Below are 15,636 nucleotides of genomic sequence, written 5' to 3'. Positions count from 1 at the left end.
TAGAAGATTTAAGGGGTGATGAAATTGTGTATAAGGTGTTTAAAGGATTTGATAGGCTAAACAGAAATATTTCAGAAATCGGAGTTCAGAACAAGTAAGTAACCTTAAATTTCTTGACATCACTTCTTCACACAAACTGCAGTGAAAAGACGCTTCTCTCAAAAAAAAATCTTTAGGACAATTTTAAAAATCCAAGCTGAGACGGATTTTAAATTGGGAAGGGATATGGTGCAAAAGCAGATAATTGAGATTGAAATAGAAATTGGCCATTCACAGGGACTGCTTGGGGACCAATGGCAAACTCTTAACACCAGAGGATGAAGCTTTAACAGTGGATTATATATATATTACTTACACTTTATGAAAATGCAAGTTGAAATCCAATATAGGTTTCAAAGATCATATGAAATAGAAGCATTTGGTTCCTCAAGTTTGTTCTGCCATTCAATAAGATTATCACTCATCTGATTGTGGCTTTCACTCCATTTTAATACCTTTGTCCATAACCCTTGACTCCCTTGTCTACAGAAAATCTGTCTAATTGGCCTTGAATATATTTAATGACTCAAACACTGCTACTTTGTGGAGGAGAGAATTCCAAAGTCTGATGACCCTCTGAAAGGGGGAAAAAAAATTCATCTCCTCCTCAAATGACAGACACTCCTTTTAAACTGTGCTGCCTGGTTCTAGACTCCTCCATGAGACAAAGCATTCTCTTAGCATCTAGCCTGTAATCCCCTCAGAATCTTCTGTGCTCAGTGTAGTTGCCTCTGATATTTATAAAGTCTATTTGAGCAATATTTCCTTATATGGCAACCCCTTCATCCCATGGACCAGCTGTGTGAATGTCTTATTTTAACTGCTTCCAGTGCAATTATATCTTTTCTAAAGGACACAATCTGAAGAAGAGTCATGTGCGACTAAATGCTCTTTCTCCACAAAAACTGACAGATTTGTTGAGTTTCTACAGCATCCTCAGTATTTTGCTTTTATTCATTTACTAGATTTGGTCAGTAGAAGAATAAGTGTTGGGTGAAATGCACGAAAGTGGACACGAGAACTGTTGGAACAGATGTGATCTTGTTGAATGGTGGTGCATGTTTGAGGGACTGAATGGCCTACTCCTGTTACTATTTCTTTTGATCTTGTGGTGTCATGGTCAAGCATAACTTAGCTTTAATAGTTTTTGAAGATATAACTGACTTAGATAGACAAAGGCAAGATGATCCATTAGATTAGAAAATATGGATTTCAGATGGTATTTCAACAAGTGATCGAGGTTTGTCACAACATTCAAGTGTAAGAAACAATGCAGTAATATGGATGGAAAGGCGATTAACAGCAAATGATTGTTCAGTTTGCCAAAGAGTTAAAAGTGATGGTGAGAGAACTAATTTAGTCCATGTTTGTCTTTCTTATATCTTGTAAATAGTGAAGCATGAATGAGTTCACTGCTGAGCTGGGCTATGGCACATGCAATAATAGGTTGTCCTTCCAATATAACTTTTCAGTTGAATCTTTTGCTGAGCATTGTTTTATGCATGCACAGCGCTGGACTGAAAAGAAAAAGTAGTGAACCATTTTCACTACCAGCAATATTAGTGGGCAACAAAACTGTGTGCTGATGGCAGGAACTTCGGATTATAGTTGAGTTCCATAGGTAGATAGGATTACATAGCCTGTTTCAATGCTATATATCCTATCTGCCCTAACCAATCCATTAGGCTAAATTAATATATTCCTGTTCAGGGACACAGGAAGTTAATAGGCGGGCTAACTCAGGAGTTACAAGCAGAAAATTGTCCTGCTAAACAGACATTTCACTTTGGTAGTATTTTGTGCCAATTAAATGTTATTTATGCATTATTCCAAATCTCTGAATCTGATTAAAAGATCACACTGGTCTTTACAAAGTTGCTTTAATTTTAATTTTTTATTGAGGTCACTGGTGATTCTAGCAAGACAGAAATTATTGCTAGGAGAAAGTGAGGTCTGCAGATGCTGGAGATCAGAGCTGAAAATGTGTTGCTGGAAAAGCGCAGCAGGTCAGGCAGCATCCAGGGAACAGGAGAATCGACGTTTCGGGCATAAGCCCTTCTTCAGGAATGAGGAAAGTGTGTCCAGCAGGCTAAGATAAAAGGTAGGGAGGAGGGACTTGGGGGAGGGGCGACGGAAATGCGATAGGTGGAAAGCGGTCAAGGTGAGGGTGATAGGTCAGACTGGGGTGGGGGCGGAGAGGTCAGGAAGAAGATTGCAGGTTAGGAAGGCGGTGCTGAGTTCGATGGATTTGACTGAGACAAGGTGGGGGGAGGGGAAATGAGGAAACTGGTGAAATCAGAGTTCATCCCTTGTGGTTAGAGGGTTCCTAGGTGGAAGATGAAATTATTGCTAATCCAATACAATCCTGAGAAGTCTGCATGCTGATGGATTTTCTCTTTGAGCTACTGCTGCTGTTATGATGGTCAAACTCAATTGATAGAGTGATAATGAGGATGGTATACAATGGGAATAGGTTTGACATCTAACTTCACTGTGTTTTTTCTTGCTGTTAATTCAAAATTTGTAGATATTTTTGGCTATTCCTAATTCCCTTGAGAAGTTGGTGATGAGCCACATTCTTCAATACAACTGAGTGGCTTATTAGACTATACCTCCGGGGCAGAGTTTTCTCTGGACCCACATTGGTATTGCTGTTGCCAGGTTGAATACGACCTTAATGTTCTCTTCAGCCATTCAAAACTTGTGTCCATGTATTGATCTGCAGCTTAACAGTTTTGTCAGAATCTGAACAGGAAATTAGTGAGCACCTAATGGTAAGGGGATATTACTTGATGATACAACTGATGACTTTTTGCAGTGTAAGATGTCTGGTAGGACTGCTATTGATTGGATTGGAGTTGGACTGTTCTTGTGCCCATGTTTCTGCTTGAGGGTAGTCTGTAGACATCTATTTAGTAGTTTTTTTTGTATATATTTTTTCAGTCTGAGCTTCCACCCATCATTCTTGTATTACTTGCCAAATCTCTGTGACTATTGCCAGATATTTGCTTATAAACTAATGGCACAAGAGTAACTGATATAACTTATTCCAATTTTCTCTCCTACTATGAGATTAGATCCCCTACAGCATGGAAACAGGCTCTTCAGCCCAACAAGTCCATACTGACCCTCTGAAGAGTAATCCACCCCAACCATTCCCCTGACTAATGTACCTAACACTATGGGCAATTTAGCATGGCCAACTCACCTAACCTGCACATCTTTGTGACTGTGGGATGAAACCAGAGCACCCGGAGGAAACCCATGCAGACACCGGGAGAATGTGCAAACTCCACACAGACAGTTGCCTGAGGCAGGAATTGAACCTGGGTTCTTGGTGCTGTGAGGCAGCAATGCTAGCCACTGAGTCACCGTGCTCCCCTCGCTGAGCCACCGTGCCGCCCCTATGCAGGAAGCAGTTAGTCTGTACTTCTGAGCTTCACCACAATTATGTCTCACTAACTTTGAGTTCTTTTTGAAGAAGTAATGAAGAGGATTGGTGAAGGCAGAGAGATGGACATGATCAATATGGTCTTCAGTAAGGTCTGCATGGTCAACTGATTAATGAAGTTAAATCAGATGGAACACAGGGAGAACTAGCCATTTGGATGCAGAACTGGCTTAAAAGTAGGAGACAGAGGATGGTGCTGGAAGGTTGCTTTTCAGACTGGAGACCTGAGACCAGTGGTGTGCCACAAGGATTGGTGCTGGGTCCAGTACTTTTTGTCATATACATAAATGGTTTGGATGTGAACATAGGAAGTATGGTGAGTAACTTCGCAGACGACACCAAAATTGGTGGTGTAGTGGGCAGCCTCAGAGTACAATGGGACCTTGATCAGATGGGCCGGTGAGCTGAGGAGTGGTAGATGGAGATTAATTTGGGTAAATGTGAGGTGCTGCATTTTGGAAGGCAAATCAGGGCAGGATGTAGTTCTGGGGAGGTAGGTTCCTGGGGAGTGTTGCTTAACAAAAATACCTTAGAAAGCAGGTTCATAGTTCCTTGAAAATAGAGGCACAGGTAAACAGAATAGTGAAGAATGTGTTTGTTGTGCTTGCCTTTATTGGCAGTGCATTGAGTGTAGGAGTTGGGAGGTCATGTTGCAGCTGTACAGAATATTTGTTAGGCCACGTTTAGAATACAGTCTTCAATTCTGGTTGCTCTGCTATAGGAAGAATGTTGTGAAACTTGAAATGATGCAATAAAGATTTACAAGGATATTGTCAGGGTTACCGGGTTTGAGCTTTCGGGAGAGGCTGAATAGGCTGGGGCTAATTTCCCTGGACCATCAGAGCCTGACAAGTGATCTTATAGAGGTTTATAAAATCATGAGGGGCATGGATAGCATGAACAGCCAAGGTCTTTCCCCTGGGGTAGTGGTGTCCAAAACTAGAGTGCATAGATTTGGGGTGAGAGAGGAAAGATTTGAAATGGACCTAAGGGGCAACTTTTTCATGCAGAGGGTGATGCATGTGTGGAATGAGCTGCCAAAGGAAGTGGAGGCTGGTACAATCACAACATGTGAAAGGCACCTGGATGGGTATATGAATAGGAAAGGTTTAGAGGAATATGGGCCAAATGGTGGCAAATGGAACTAGATTAATTTAGAATATCTGGTCAGCATGGATGAGGTGGATCGAAGAGTCTGGTTCCATGCTGTATGTCTCTAAGACTTTCTGACATGACTGGCAGTTGAAACCGACTTTGTGCAGTTACAGGTAACATCCTCGATTGTCACTCCATGTAATGATGGTGGGTCTTAATGTACTCAGAAAATTGCTTCAGCAGTTTATAAATTCCAATGCTCTAGCCTTTAAATATATAATTAGGACAGGTGACATAGCAAATCTATGTTTTACGATTTTCCAAGTGTTTGTTCCAGGCTGATTTTAGGCGATAGTGAAATCTTCATTTATGGCAAGTTCTTAAGTATGTTCTTTGTCACACGTTGTTTGGATAATCTGCAGGAGAATTGAGTTGTTGATAAGATATTATTTCTGTTTGAACTAAACCACTGCAATTCAGGAGCTAGGAACAGTTTTGAAAAACTAAATATTCAAATACTGACATTTTATAAGAATTTAATGTATGATTCAATATTTTGTGTCCTTGAGTCCTCATCTTTGAAGAGCTTCTAATGTAGTCAACAAAATCCTAAAACTTTGAATAGTAAAAACTACCACAGACTAATTTGATGCTAATTGACCTGCTTTTGGATGGAAGACCTTCAGTGGCTTATTGTGTTGCATCAGGATTCAGCCACAGGGAATTATTGGACTTTGTTGCCTTGTCAACATTTATCAGATCAGCCTCTCCACTGTCTTTAAAGCTAATATTTTGCCTCAAATGCTGCACTGCTTAATTATAAAATGCAATATTTCCAGATCACTGCTTATCACATACTGGAGGCTATCAATTAAAGAGAAGATAAAAATTGAGTTTCTAGATCACAGATCAGCTATCTGTGACCCATGGCAATGATTTCAACTATAGTGCATGTGCATCAGTTGAGAAGCTATCAACCATTTTTTTCCCATTGTTTACCCTATCCTAATTACAGCCAGTGTTACATTGTGTGTACTGACAGAAATGGTTCGGCAGCTAAAAGTATAGATTTTAGTGCAGATTGGACAGATTTAGATAAATGCTGCAGATAAATAACTGAAAGCAGGGAGTGAGGACTGTAATGTCAGATGCAGACCAGGTTCTGTGTATAATGTCACCTGAAGACTTTCAGCTAGTTTGCTACATTAGTTGCTACCTCTAGTCCTCAATTATGTTAGACCAGCTGCCTCATCATTCTGGCTTTCACAAAATGAACATAATTTATATTTTTTTAAAATCTTTCAGTGAGATTGGTAATGAGGTATGTATTTGTATTCCATCTTATGAGGTAAATTTTGGATTAATACTATCTGATCTGTAACTTCTTAAAAACGCCATAATATCCATTTTCACAGATGACAATATACTGCTGCCAAAATCCATCATTATAATTTCCGCTGGAGTATCTTATTGTATTATTATCCCTATACTCTTCAAACTGCTTCTAGCCAGATATTTATCCTGCTGCCTTTTAGAAGGGGCTAATCTACATAGTTGCAGCAAGTGCTATGCAAATACTCAGGGCCTGCTCCTAATTTATAATTCTTAGGGTTTTAAAAGTGGAATTTATTTTAAAACTGAATCCTGTAGTGTTCAAATGACCTGCTTACATCTTGATGAGCAAGGGGGTGAAAGGTTATTGGGGGCAGCTGGGAATGTGGCATTACAAGATCAGCCATGATTTATTGAATCGTGCATCTCAAGAGGCTGAGTGACCTACTTAATTATGTCTCCTAAAAAAGTGGCTCCTAATTGGTATGATCTTGTCATGTCATTTGTGACTCTCATTATTTTAAAACCTTGGATTGTGTTCCTCTTTCCAAAATTATTTTTGAGTTACTTTTTTTCTAATTTAGAATCCTAGGTTTTGAAATCATCCATGCAATATTTCTTCTGAATGTTTTCCTGTACATTACAATTTATTTAAAGGAGGTTGCTTAAAATGCACATAGTTTAATTTTGCAAAATCTCTATATTTTAGCAAAGCCTGATATGTCGGCTTTACGTACTGGAAACGTTTATAGTGCATTGCTAGTGAAGTTTTAGTATGTCCTGGCTGTGGGCAAGGTAAAATGGATCTTATTCAGCTAAATATGAATGACTAGTTGTAGATTAGAACAACTAAGTATTTTTGATCTTGAGGTACATCCTAGTATTTAATTAATTTTGGCAAGTTTGTGCAGTAATGTAGTAATTTATGAGTCTGCTACAAGTAGGACTACTTCATCATGTACACAATTCATATATCTTTTTTGAATATTACATTCATCCACATTTTGAAGTCCATATTAATTAATGTTTTTTAATTTTTTCAGTCTGTCATATACTTCTAATTTGCCACATTTTGTTGTTTTTGCAAAGTTTATATTAAATACCATTTTTAGTATCACTAGTGTATGGTACAGACATTAGACCAATGTCTGAAACTCTAGAAAGGTTTTGGTATTTTACTGTTGTCTTCTGTTCTCTGTTGAACAGTAATTTTGAACCCAGCGAGCTGACTTGAGATTAATTCCATGAATCATGAATTCCTACAAAACTCACATGAAATCACATCACCTATCTTTTGAAAATCCCATCAGTTTGTGTTCAGTGGATATCCAACATATGCTGGTTTAGTTGCCTCTTCAAAAAAAATCCAAATAGGTCAGTGAGGCATGATGGATTTATTTATAAATCCTTGTTAATTACTGCTTATAAGGTTATGCACTTTTTATGTGAAAACTGTTTCGTGGATGCAATGCAGTGGTGTCCCTGCTTTACTCTCATATGTTGAGAACTGAGTGAATGATGAATGATTTAATTATTGTCACATACAATGAAAAGTATTTTCAAGATATATGTGACAATATATTTTCAAAATATGTTTTTTCACCACAATCTGGTACTATTTTGACATACAATAAGGATAAAATGAAATCTCTTATTTAAGAGTTCATTTTCTGTTCAAAATGCGGTCTCAAGTACAGCTTCAGGGCTTCTGCAAGGTGTTCTGGTTCTCGAGGTGAGCCACTCCAGGAACAGCAACGACAGCATCAATGCCTCAGGAGACCCTGCCTCTGCTGCCACAGCTGTTTCATTGATACTGCTAAGAGTCCAGGCTGCTACTGCCACCAGGTGTCCCTGCTCTGGTCACCGCTACCGCCAAGAATCCAGGCTCTGGACCTACCTCCACCAGGATTCCCTGCTCTGGGCACTGCCACTTCCAAGAGCCCAAGCTGTGGGCCTACCTCTGTCAGGTCTCCATGCTCTGGGCCTCCTGCCACTGAGAACCAGGCTCAGGGCACCATCACTGCTGCCAGGAGTCCCTGTCCACACCACTGATGCTGCAGCCACTGCCATACCAAACACACTCTGCCCTCTAAGATGAAGAAGAAAGAAGGAAAAAAAAGACAAAAAATGTACATAGAGAAAACATTGCTGCTCGCCTGGAGTGAACAGACTCTGACAAGCCTGAACACTACCTGCCTTGCCAGTACCATCTTGGAAAAAGGGTCATTGTATCGATGTTTTTGATTTGCAATTTTATTTTAGTTCACAAATTAGCTGTGCAGTAACATTTTAAGAGATAAGAATTCCTCAAGGATGTGCCACTTTTAAGTGGTCACGGGCAAGGTTCCGATACCTAGGCATTTTTATTACCCTCAAGTTTGATCGGTTATTTTGGACTAACTTTGCTCACTTGCTTGACAATATTAGGCGGGATCTCCAGAGATGGGAGGATCTTCCAATTTCATAGTTGGGCCGAATGTCTCTCATTAAGATGAATGTTCTTCCTCGTTTGTTTTATCCCATGCGTATGCTCCCTTTTAATGTTTCCCAGGGCAACGCGGAAACTATCGGATGGTTTGGTTCCTTTTTCTGGCATTGTGGGTGGCCCCTCATCAAACTTACTAAATTGCAGTTACCTCAAGGATGAGGAGGAGTTGACTTGCCAAACATCAGGAGGTATCAGTTGAATTCCCTGCTGTTCTTAGTCTGCAATTGGGTAGGTAATGATCTGAACTCAATATGGCAGGATATCGAGGCAACATTCCCTCTTATTAACCTGTTGTTCGTGGATAAGATGAGGACAGTTATGGACCACTGCCGGAACTCCATTGGCATTAATTGGTCAAGGTATGGAGGGCGATGCGTCAGAGTGAGGGCTGCTTATCCAAGACTTCGCCACTTATGCTTTTAGTTTGCCAGGGTTCTGACCAGGGATGATGGACTCAGGGTTCAAACTATGGGCAGCGAGAGGAGTTTCTAGTTTGGGAGATTTGTTTAAGAGGGAGATTGTGATGTCTTTTGAGCAACTGAGCTGCAAATACGGGCTGCCCAGCAGAGATCTTTTCCTTTTTTTTCAGGTTAGCGCTTTCTCCAGAAGAAGACTACGCTTCTCACTAAGCCCGATGCAGAGAGCTGGTTGCTACGTTCCACAAGCACCCTTTCGGTTAGTGCCCTCTGTTGCCTGCTGGGTGGCAGGGCCTGCCAGAATATTAACCAGTTAAGAGTAGAGATCTCTTCTGAAACATGGGAGAGCATATGGGAGAATGCTGGAAAGATCTCAATCTGTAATAGGACATGTGCTACGCAGTTAAAAGGTCTGTACAGGGCTCACCTGGCACTGGACCGTCTGGCAAAGTTTAAAAAAGGAGCATCTCTAATCTGCCCCAAATGTAAAATAAGTGTAGGCACTCTTATCCATTGCTTCTGGACATGCCACAGTCTCCGTGTTTATTGGAGCGCTGTGGCGGGAGAGATAGGGAGGGTCTTGACGACTGAAGTTAAAGTAGACCCGATATCTATCTCTCCTCTTGGGTCTCTCAAATTTACCATCTTTAGATTGGCATGGGAAGAAACTATTTAATATTCTTGCATACGGAAGAATATTCTGATGAATTGGGTGTCTGAGAACTTGCTGGGATGGCAGAAATTAGTTATGGAGCACATTCCCTTGGATTCTTGTACAAACATGGTGCACCACACAACAGACCATTTTTATAAGACATGGCAGCCCTACTTGAGTTATTTGGATATAGATTTCTCAGTTATCTTAACCAGGGCATTTGTTTAACCAGGATGGTTTGTCGAGCCCTGGGCCCTGGAAGGGGGACCCCTGAGTTAATACGGGTATACAAAAAATGCTCCCATTCCTTTGTTTGGGAGCTTTGCGCCGAGAATAGCTGTTTTTGTATTTTGTCAGTTTTTTTGTGTTTTCTTTTAATTTTCTTTGTTTTTTTTATCTATTAGTTATTTACTTATTTATTGGTTTGCTTTGCACAGTGTTCAGGTTTGTTTTGTCTCCTAGGGTAGGTTAGTAGTTAGTAGACGGTAGTTGTATGGTAATTTGTTTTTTTCTCTTTATACTGGTATTTGTTTGTATTTTTCAATAATTTTATATATTTGTAAAGTTTTAAAAATTTGCTAATAAATATACTTACAAAAAAAGATAAGAATTCACTACTCTGTGCTCTCATCTCACTTCCAAGTGCAGGAAGACTGGTATGTGCAGGTATCTCAGTTGCTAAGTGCAAGTTGAGGTTACTAAAAAGGCAGCAGTAAATTTTCTTTTAATCTTTTAGTGAAAGAAGCTTAAAGGTGTGCTTATAATGTGGTCATAGCACTGGTTGAATAGCAATCACAAGTGATGACTCATTAAGAGTTAGGCCTGGAAATTGATAGAAAATGGGTAATTTGAACAGTTTAACATTTTGCCTCGCAGATTTGTTATGCAAGAACCACACTTTGTAAGCTCATTGGCAAACCACTCTATCGCAGCAGGTGCAAGGACTAGGAGAGAAGGGTAGAGGATGCAAAGAAGAAAATTTTACACAGTGGTAATTACCTCACTGCCCACAAGAATGGTGAATGCGGAAACAATCAATGGTTTCAAAACGAATTTGAATGGGCACTTGAAGCAAATAAATGTGCAGGGATTTGGGGATTGAGAAGGGGCGTCGGACTGGCTGGGATGTTTTATGAGAACTGGACTTGATCTGCCAAATGGGCTCCTTCTGTGCCTTTTATGAATCTATCACTGTAACTGTGCTGAACTTCTGCAAAATGTTTTCACATGGCTTTAGTGACTGAACAAAAGCTTGAAAATATGATTTACTTCTTTTCTATGGGTTTTACTTGAGTATTGAAAGTTTGTAGTCTCCATTGTTGACAGCAGTTTGATTCGTATGCAAATCAATGAAACCATCTGGCCTTAGCCAGCAGCCTTTGCAGACTTCTGAATGAGAGAAGAATCAGCCTCATCACATGAATCACTGTATTCCAAAGGTAGCATTCCCTCCTTTCGGGGAGACATTCAGTTCTTGTGATGTGCATGTTTTGTTGGTTGTGACTTTCTCTTTCCTGCTCCCTGTTGGCATTCACTCAGCTTCTTCATAGAATCATATTGTTAGTAACTCCAGACCACTTCACAGGGACATTCATGTTTTTCTTGAAAAGCTGATTGTTTACATTCCTGTTTAATATTTCATGTGGAAGAACTCCACTTGGTGATTGAGGAGGAATGCTAATCTCACCTTTTTATACTGTGGGATAATAGGAGTAGTGATTCCATCTGATATAATGTGGCTATGTCGAGGGAGGTGGTATTGCTGTAACTAGATGAGCCCAGAGCATCATCATCTTTGAAGGTAGTTATGGCCAAGTAAAAATCAGTGCTGATTGTGTACTCCACTGCCATGCACTTTCCTACTTAATTCTGTGTGATCCTTCTCCAGTTATCAGACTCAGTATGTGGCAGAAAATATACACAGTTGTGTCTTTTTAACAAACTTGTAGACCTATAGTTGATTGTTGTGGAATTTCCCATGTAACATAAACAGGGCTGATTCTTCAGCACTTTCTATAGACCTCCAGCATATTTTTAAATTCAGATCTCCAGCATCTGCAATTTTTTGCTTTTGTTAATATTTCACACTATACAGTTTTGTTATTTGTTTTATATGAATTTTAATAACTTGATTGATAGGTACATAGGTATTCATCTGTACATTGATAGATTTCAACAGTCATATGGCATGCAACTCTTGTAATATTTTCCCGATCCATCTTACTTCGCAGTTACTGGATATTTCCCTGTTGCAAAGTTTTTGATTATGACTTTGAGGCTTCACTTTTCACTGGTACTAGATTGTCATGGCATAGTTAACGTACACTTTGTGTGTGGTTGCAATTTGTAGTTAGAGTTTTCATTTGTTACAAAATCTTTGTCTTTTGCTATTGCAGACGGTTGTGTAAATATATAATATAAATATATAATTAATACATGTCTCTGAGTTGTATTATTGTCTAACTTAATGACTTTGCTGTTATATTGATGATATTTAGTTCAGAATTTGGAATCAGTACCCAGCATTATATGGTAAAACTCAATACCTTTCAGTCCAGTAGCAGACTCAGCGGCTTACAAAACAACTGAAGTGAAAACTTGTTCACTCCATCTGTTTTTGACTATAGTTTTTAATTCAATGTGAAAACAAATTAAATTCATAAACTATATTTGTTGTTCACCTTCATACAAAATGAGTAACTTGCCCAGTGACACCTGAATAATTTTAAAGGGATTTTTGTTTTTCAACTTCTTTAACTTATGTGACTCTTTTGTTTTACTCCTTGTTCTTTAACCTCTCTTGTGACCGGGTTTATTTATTTATATTCACATAATAGTTCACTGTATTTGGAAGGAGAGGGGGAGAAAGAGAGAAGTGCAGTGTGAGAATGACTTCATCTCTTAGCAATGTGGTCCCACAAAAGAATTGATGTATTTGTTTTGGGAGGGAATATGTTAAAATTAGATTCAGGGCATCAGCATGTTGCCACATCCAGCTGGTGGTCTTGAATTCAAATCAGGGGAGGGAATGATTTGCCTTCACACTAGGAAATTCTAAGCGAATTTGGATCTTATACTGTACCTTTGATGAAAAGTATGTAATTCCATCGTTGGTCACTTGATGCTGCTAAGTAAGTCTTTGAAATCAATTTGGTTTCCAGAATACATGACAATAGGGTTTACTTGAATTCAGGAGAAAGAGTTTACTTGAATGCAGTCCGTCTACCCAAATTGTGTAATGCGTTGTCCTATTATGTCCTATATTTATGTAAAAGTATTTTGCAGCTATTTATCCACTCGCTGCTATGTATTTGCCTATTGAATGTACTTTATGCTTATGTTTGCTCCATTACTCTTGCCATTTTAGCCTTACTGTTATTAGCCCCAGGCCTGTATATGAATCTGCTCCATCATTTAATAAGATTGTGTCTGATCTAATTGTAAAGTCAAATCCACATTCCTGCCTGTCCGTTTGCTTCACAAGAATTTTTACCTCTGCCTTAAAAACACTTAATGAGGTGGAAGCAGAGTCCTTGTGTGGAATAGAGTTCTAAAATCTCATTACTCTCTGAGAATTCTTTGTTTCTTCTTTGTTTTAAATAAGTGACACTGGATTTTTAAACAGAGACCACCAGTACTAGATTTTCCCGCAAGAGCAAATGTCCTCTCTGCATCTACCCTGTCAAGGCCCTTCAGGGTCCTGTACGTATCAATCAAGTATAGACGAGAGAATTTGTTTTTTGTTTTGCAGAGGGGAGAAAGAGGCTCAGCATGAAGTGGAAGAAGCAATTGTGCTTTATAGAAGTTCACCTATTATTGCCTTGTTGTGAAATGTCATTAAAGGCACAGCAGTTTAGATATTTGCGTTGTTTGTATCCTGTATTTTGTCTAAATTTTAAGGAAAATCCAACAATACCAATTGTCCCTCACTTGAGTTTGTATCTTAGTTTCGTATGAACATCAGTTTGTTTAGTTTGCTGTAACTGAGCTCTGAATGTTATTGAAGGCTGGCAAGCTTCTTTGTTTTGTTCTAACTAGCAGTTTCAGTTTCAAAAATACTACTAACCACCACTAACTACTGTTAACTTCAGTTATGTGTACCAGCCCTCTCGAAGGCACCTTTTAGAAAGATGCATAAATCTCGCAGACACAGCTGCTAATAATTCTTTAAATGGGGGAGGACATTTTTTCTTTTGTTCACTTATGGGATGTGAGCTTTGTTAGCTTGGCTAACATTTATTGCTCATCCCTAATTGCTCTTGAGAAGGTGATGGTGAGTTGCCCTCTTGAATTGCTGCAGTGAAAATGGGGAGGCAATGGTCCAGTGGTATTATTGCTGGACTATTAATCCAGAGACCCAGATAATGTTCTAGGGACCCAGGTTTTAATCCTGCTGTGGAAGATGGTGAAATTTTAATTCAATGTTTTTAAAAATGGAATTAAGTCTAATGCTGACCATTAATCCTTAGTTGATTGTCAGAAAAGCCCATCTGTATCACTAATGTCCTGTTGGGAAGGAAACGGCCATCCTTACCTGGTCTGGCTTACATGTAACTCCAGACCCACAATCTGGTCAGCTCTTAACTGCCCTCTGGGACTGTTTGGTGTGGGCAATAAATGCTGGCCTAGCTAGTGGCACCCTCACCCCCTGAATGAATTAAAAAAAAAGGGAAGGTAAGGCCCAGTCGTATTATCACTAGACTATTAATCCAGAGACCCAGGTAATATTCTGGGAACCCAGGTTCAAATGCTGCTGTGACAAATGGTAGAATCTGAATACAATAAAAATCTGGAATTAAGATTCTAATGATCGTTTGAAAAATTCATCTCGTTTACTAGTGCCCTCTTTAGGGAAGGAAACCATCATCCTTACATGGTCTAGTCTGGTCTGTATGTGATTCCAAAACCACAGCAATGTAGTTGTCTTTTAACTACTCTCTGAAAGGGTAATAAATGCTGGCCAGTGATACCCATATCCTGTGAATGAATTAAAAAATAAGTCCATATGCTCTAGATAAATCCACAGTGCTGTTAGGGAGGAATTTCCGGGATTTTGACGCAGTGACCGTGAAGGAACGGTGATATGTTTCCAAGTCTGTATGGTGTGCAATTTGGAGAGAAGCTTGCAGATGACTGTGTTCCATATCTGCTGCTCTGGTCCTTCTAGATGGAAGTGGTTTGGAAGGTGCTGCACATTTATGGCTAAACAAGTTCAGTTTCTGGCCAATGGTAACTCCCAGGATGTTTTTAGTGGAAGATTTAGTTGTAACATCGTTGAATGTCAAAGGGTAGTTGTTAGATTCTGTCATCAGAGATGGTCATTACCCGGCATTGCGTGATGTGAATGTTACTTGTCACCTGTCAGTTCAAGCCTTTGGGGGGAGCAATGGGTGGGGGAGGATAGTGCAGGGATGAAGTACAAGTCTGTGGGATCTTCATGAGGAAGATTGTTATTGCAAAGGAAGGGAGGCAGGGGATTCTCCTCAGTTGAATCAGGAGGTAAAAAGGAAAAACAAAGTTTTTGTGCTGCGATCTATTCGACCACAAGACGTGTCATCCCGAGTACCAGTAGAATTGACTGCAATATGACATTTTAAGAGGAAATGATGAGTATTTGGAAAAGAAAGATTAGATGATAAATTGATCTGAAAGGAGTTACAGGTAAAGGCAAATTCCCAATTGTCCCAGGGGACCGTTGGACTGCCCTCTCATTATAAAGAGACCACTGGTAGTGGTTTACCCTGAGGATCACCATGCCTCAGGCGAGGGGAAAGATTGAGAATGTGTCTCTTTCATGGTCACCTCAGCTGGTGTGGGAATTGAACCCATATTGTTGGCATCACTCTGCATTGCAAACAAACCATTTAATTAAGCAAGTGCAGGTTGCGTCTCTCACACCCTCACGCTGCCTGGGTCCACACCGGAATCCATAGAAATGGGCAGAGAGATGAACCCTGTTGAAAATTGCATGATGTGCAGAGCTTGATCATGACTAACAGAAAACCAATTTGGCTGTTTCAGCATATGCAGTATGGATGGGGAGTTTCTCTGGACACATCAGCCATAATGCAATAACATGACAGCAAAAATATTTCTCTAGCCTCCAACACTGCATGATTGTTGGAGAAAATTATCTGAAAAAAGGTTAGAGGATGAAGTT

The 15,636-nt window shown here is 39.6% G+C and overlaps 1 protein-coding gene across 4 annotated transcripts in view; it reads left to right on the top strand.

Annotated features, from left to right (window-relative positions):
• Window positions 1-15,636, top strand: part of stk17a (serine/threonine kinase 17a) — a 106,923-nt gene that overhangs the window by 5,905 nt on the left and 85,382 nt on the right. Inside the window, exon 1 of one of the 4 annotated variants that reach the window (XM_087987238.1) lies at window positions 9,008-9,080. The exons of the other annotated variants lie outside the window; for them this stretch is intronic. Coding sequence (XP_087843364.1) covers window positions 9,040-9,080 — 41 coding nt within the window. The 5' untranslated portion in view covers window positions 9,008-9,039. Of the gene's footprint in view, window positions 1-9,007; window positions 9,081-15,636 lie in introns of those variants that run through there. 4 annotated transcript variants of the gene reach the window in all.

This window comes from Chiloscyllium plagiosum, unplaced genomic scaffold, assembly GCF_037043375.1.
Source record: "Chiloscyllium plagiosum isolate Xiang-an unplaced genomic scaffold, Cpla_swu_hap1 HiC_scaffold_5, whole genome shotgun sequence".
Taxonomy (NCBI): domain Eukaryota; kingdom Metazoa; phylum Chordata; class Chondrichthyes; order Orectolobiformes; family Hemiscylliidae; genus Chiloscyllium; species Chiloscyllium plagiosum.
The sequence above is the reverse complement of the archived record's forward strand: the minus strand, read 5'-3'. Positions and strand labels throughout refer to the sequence as shown.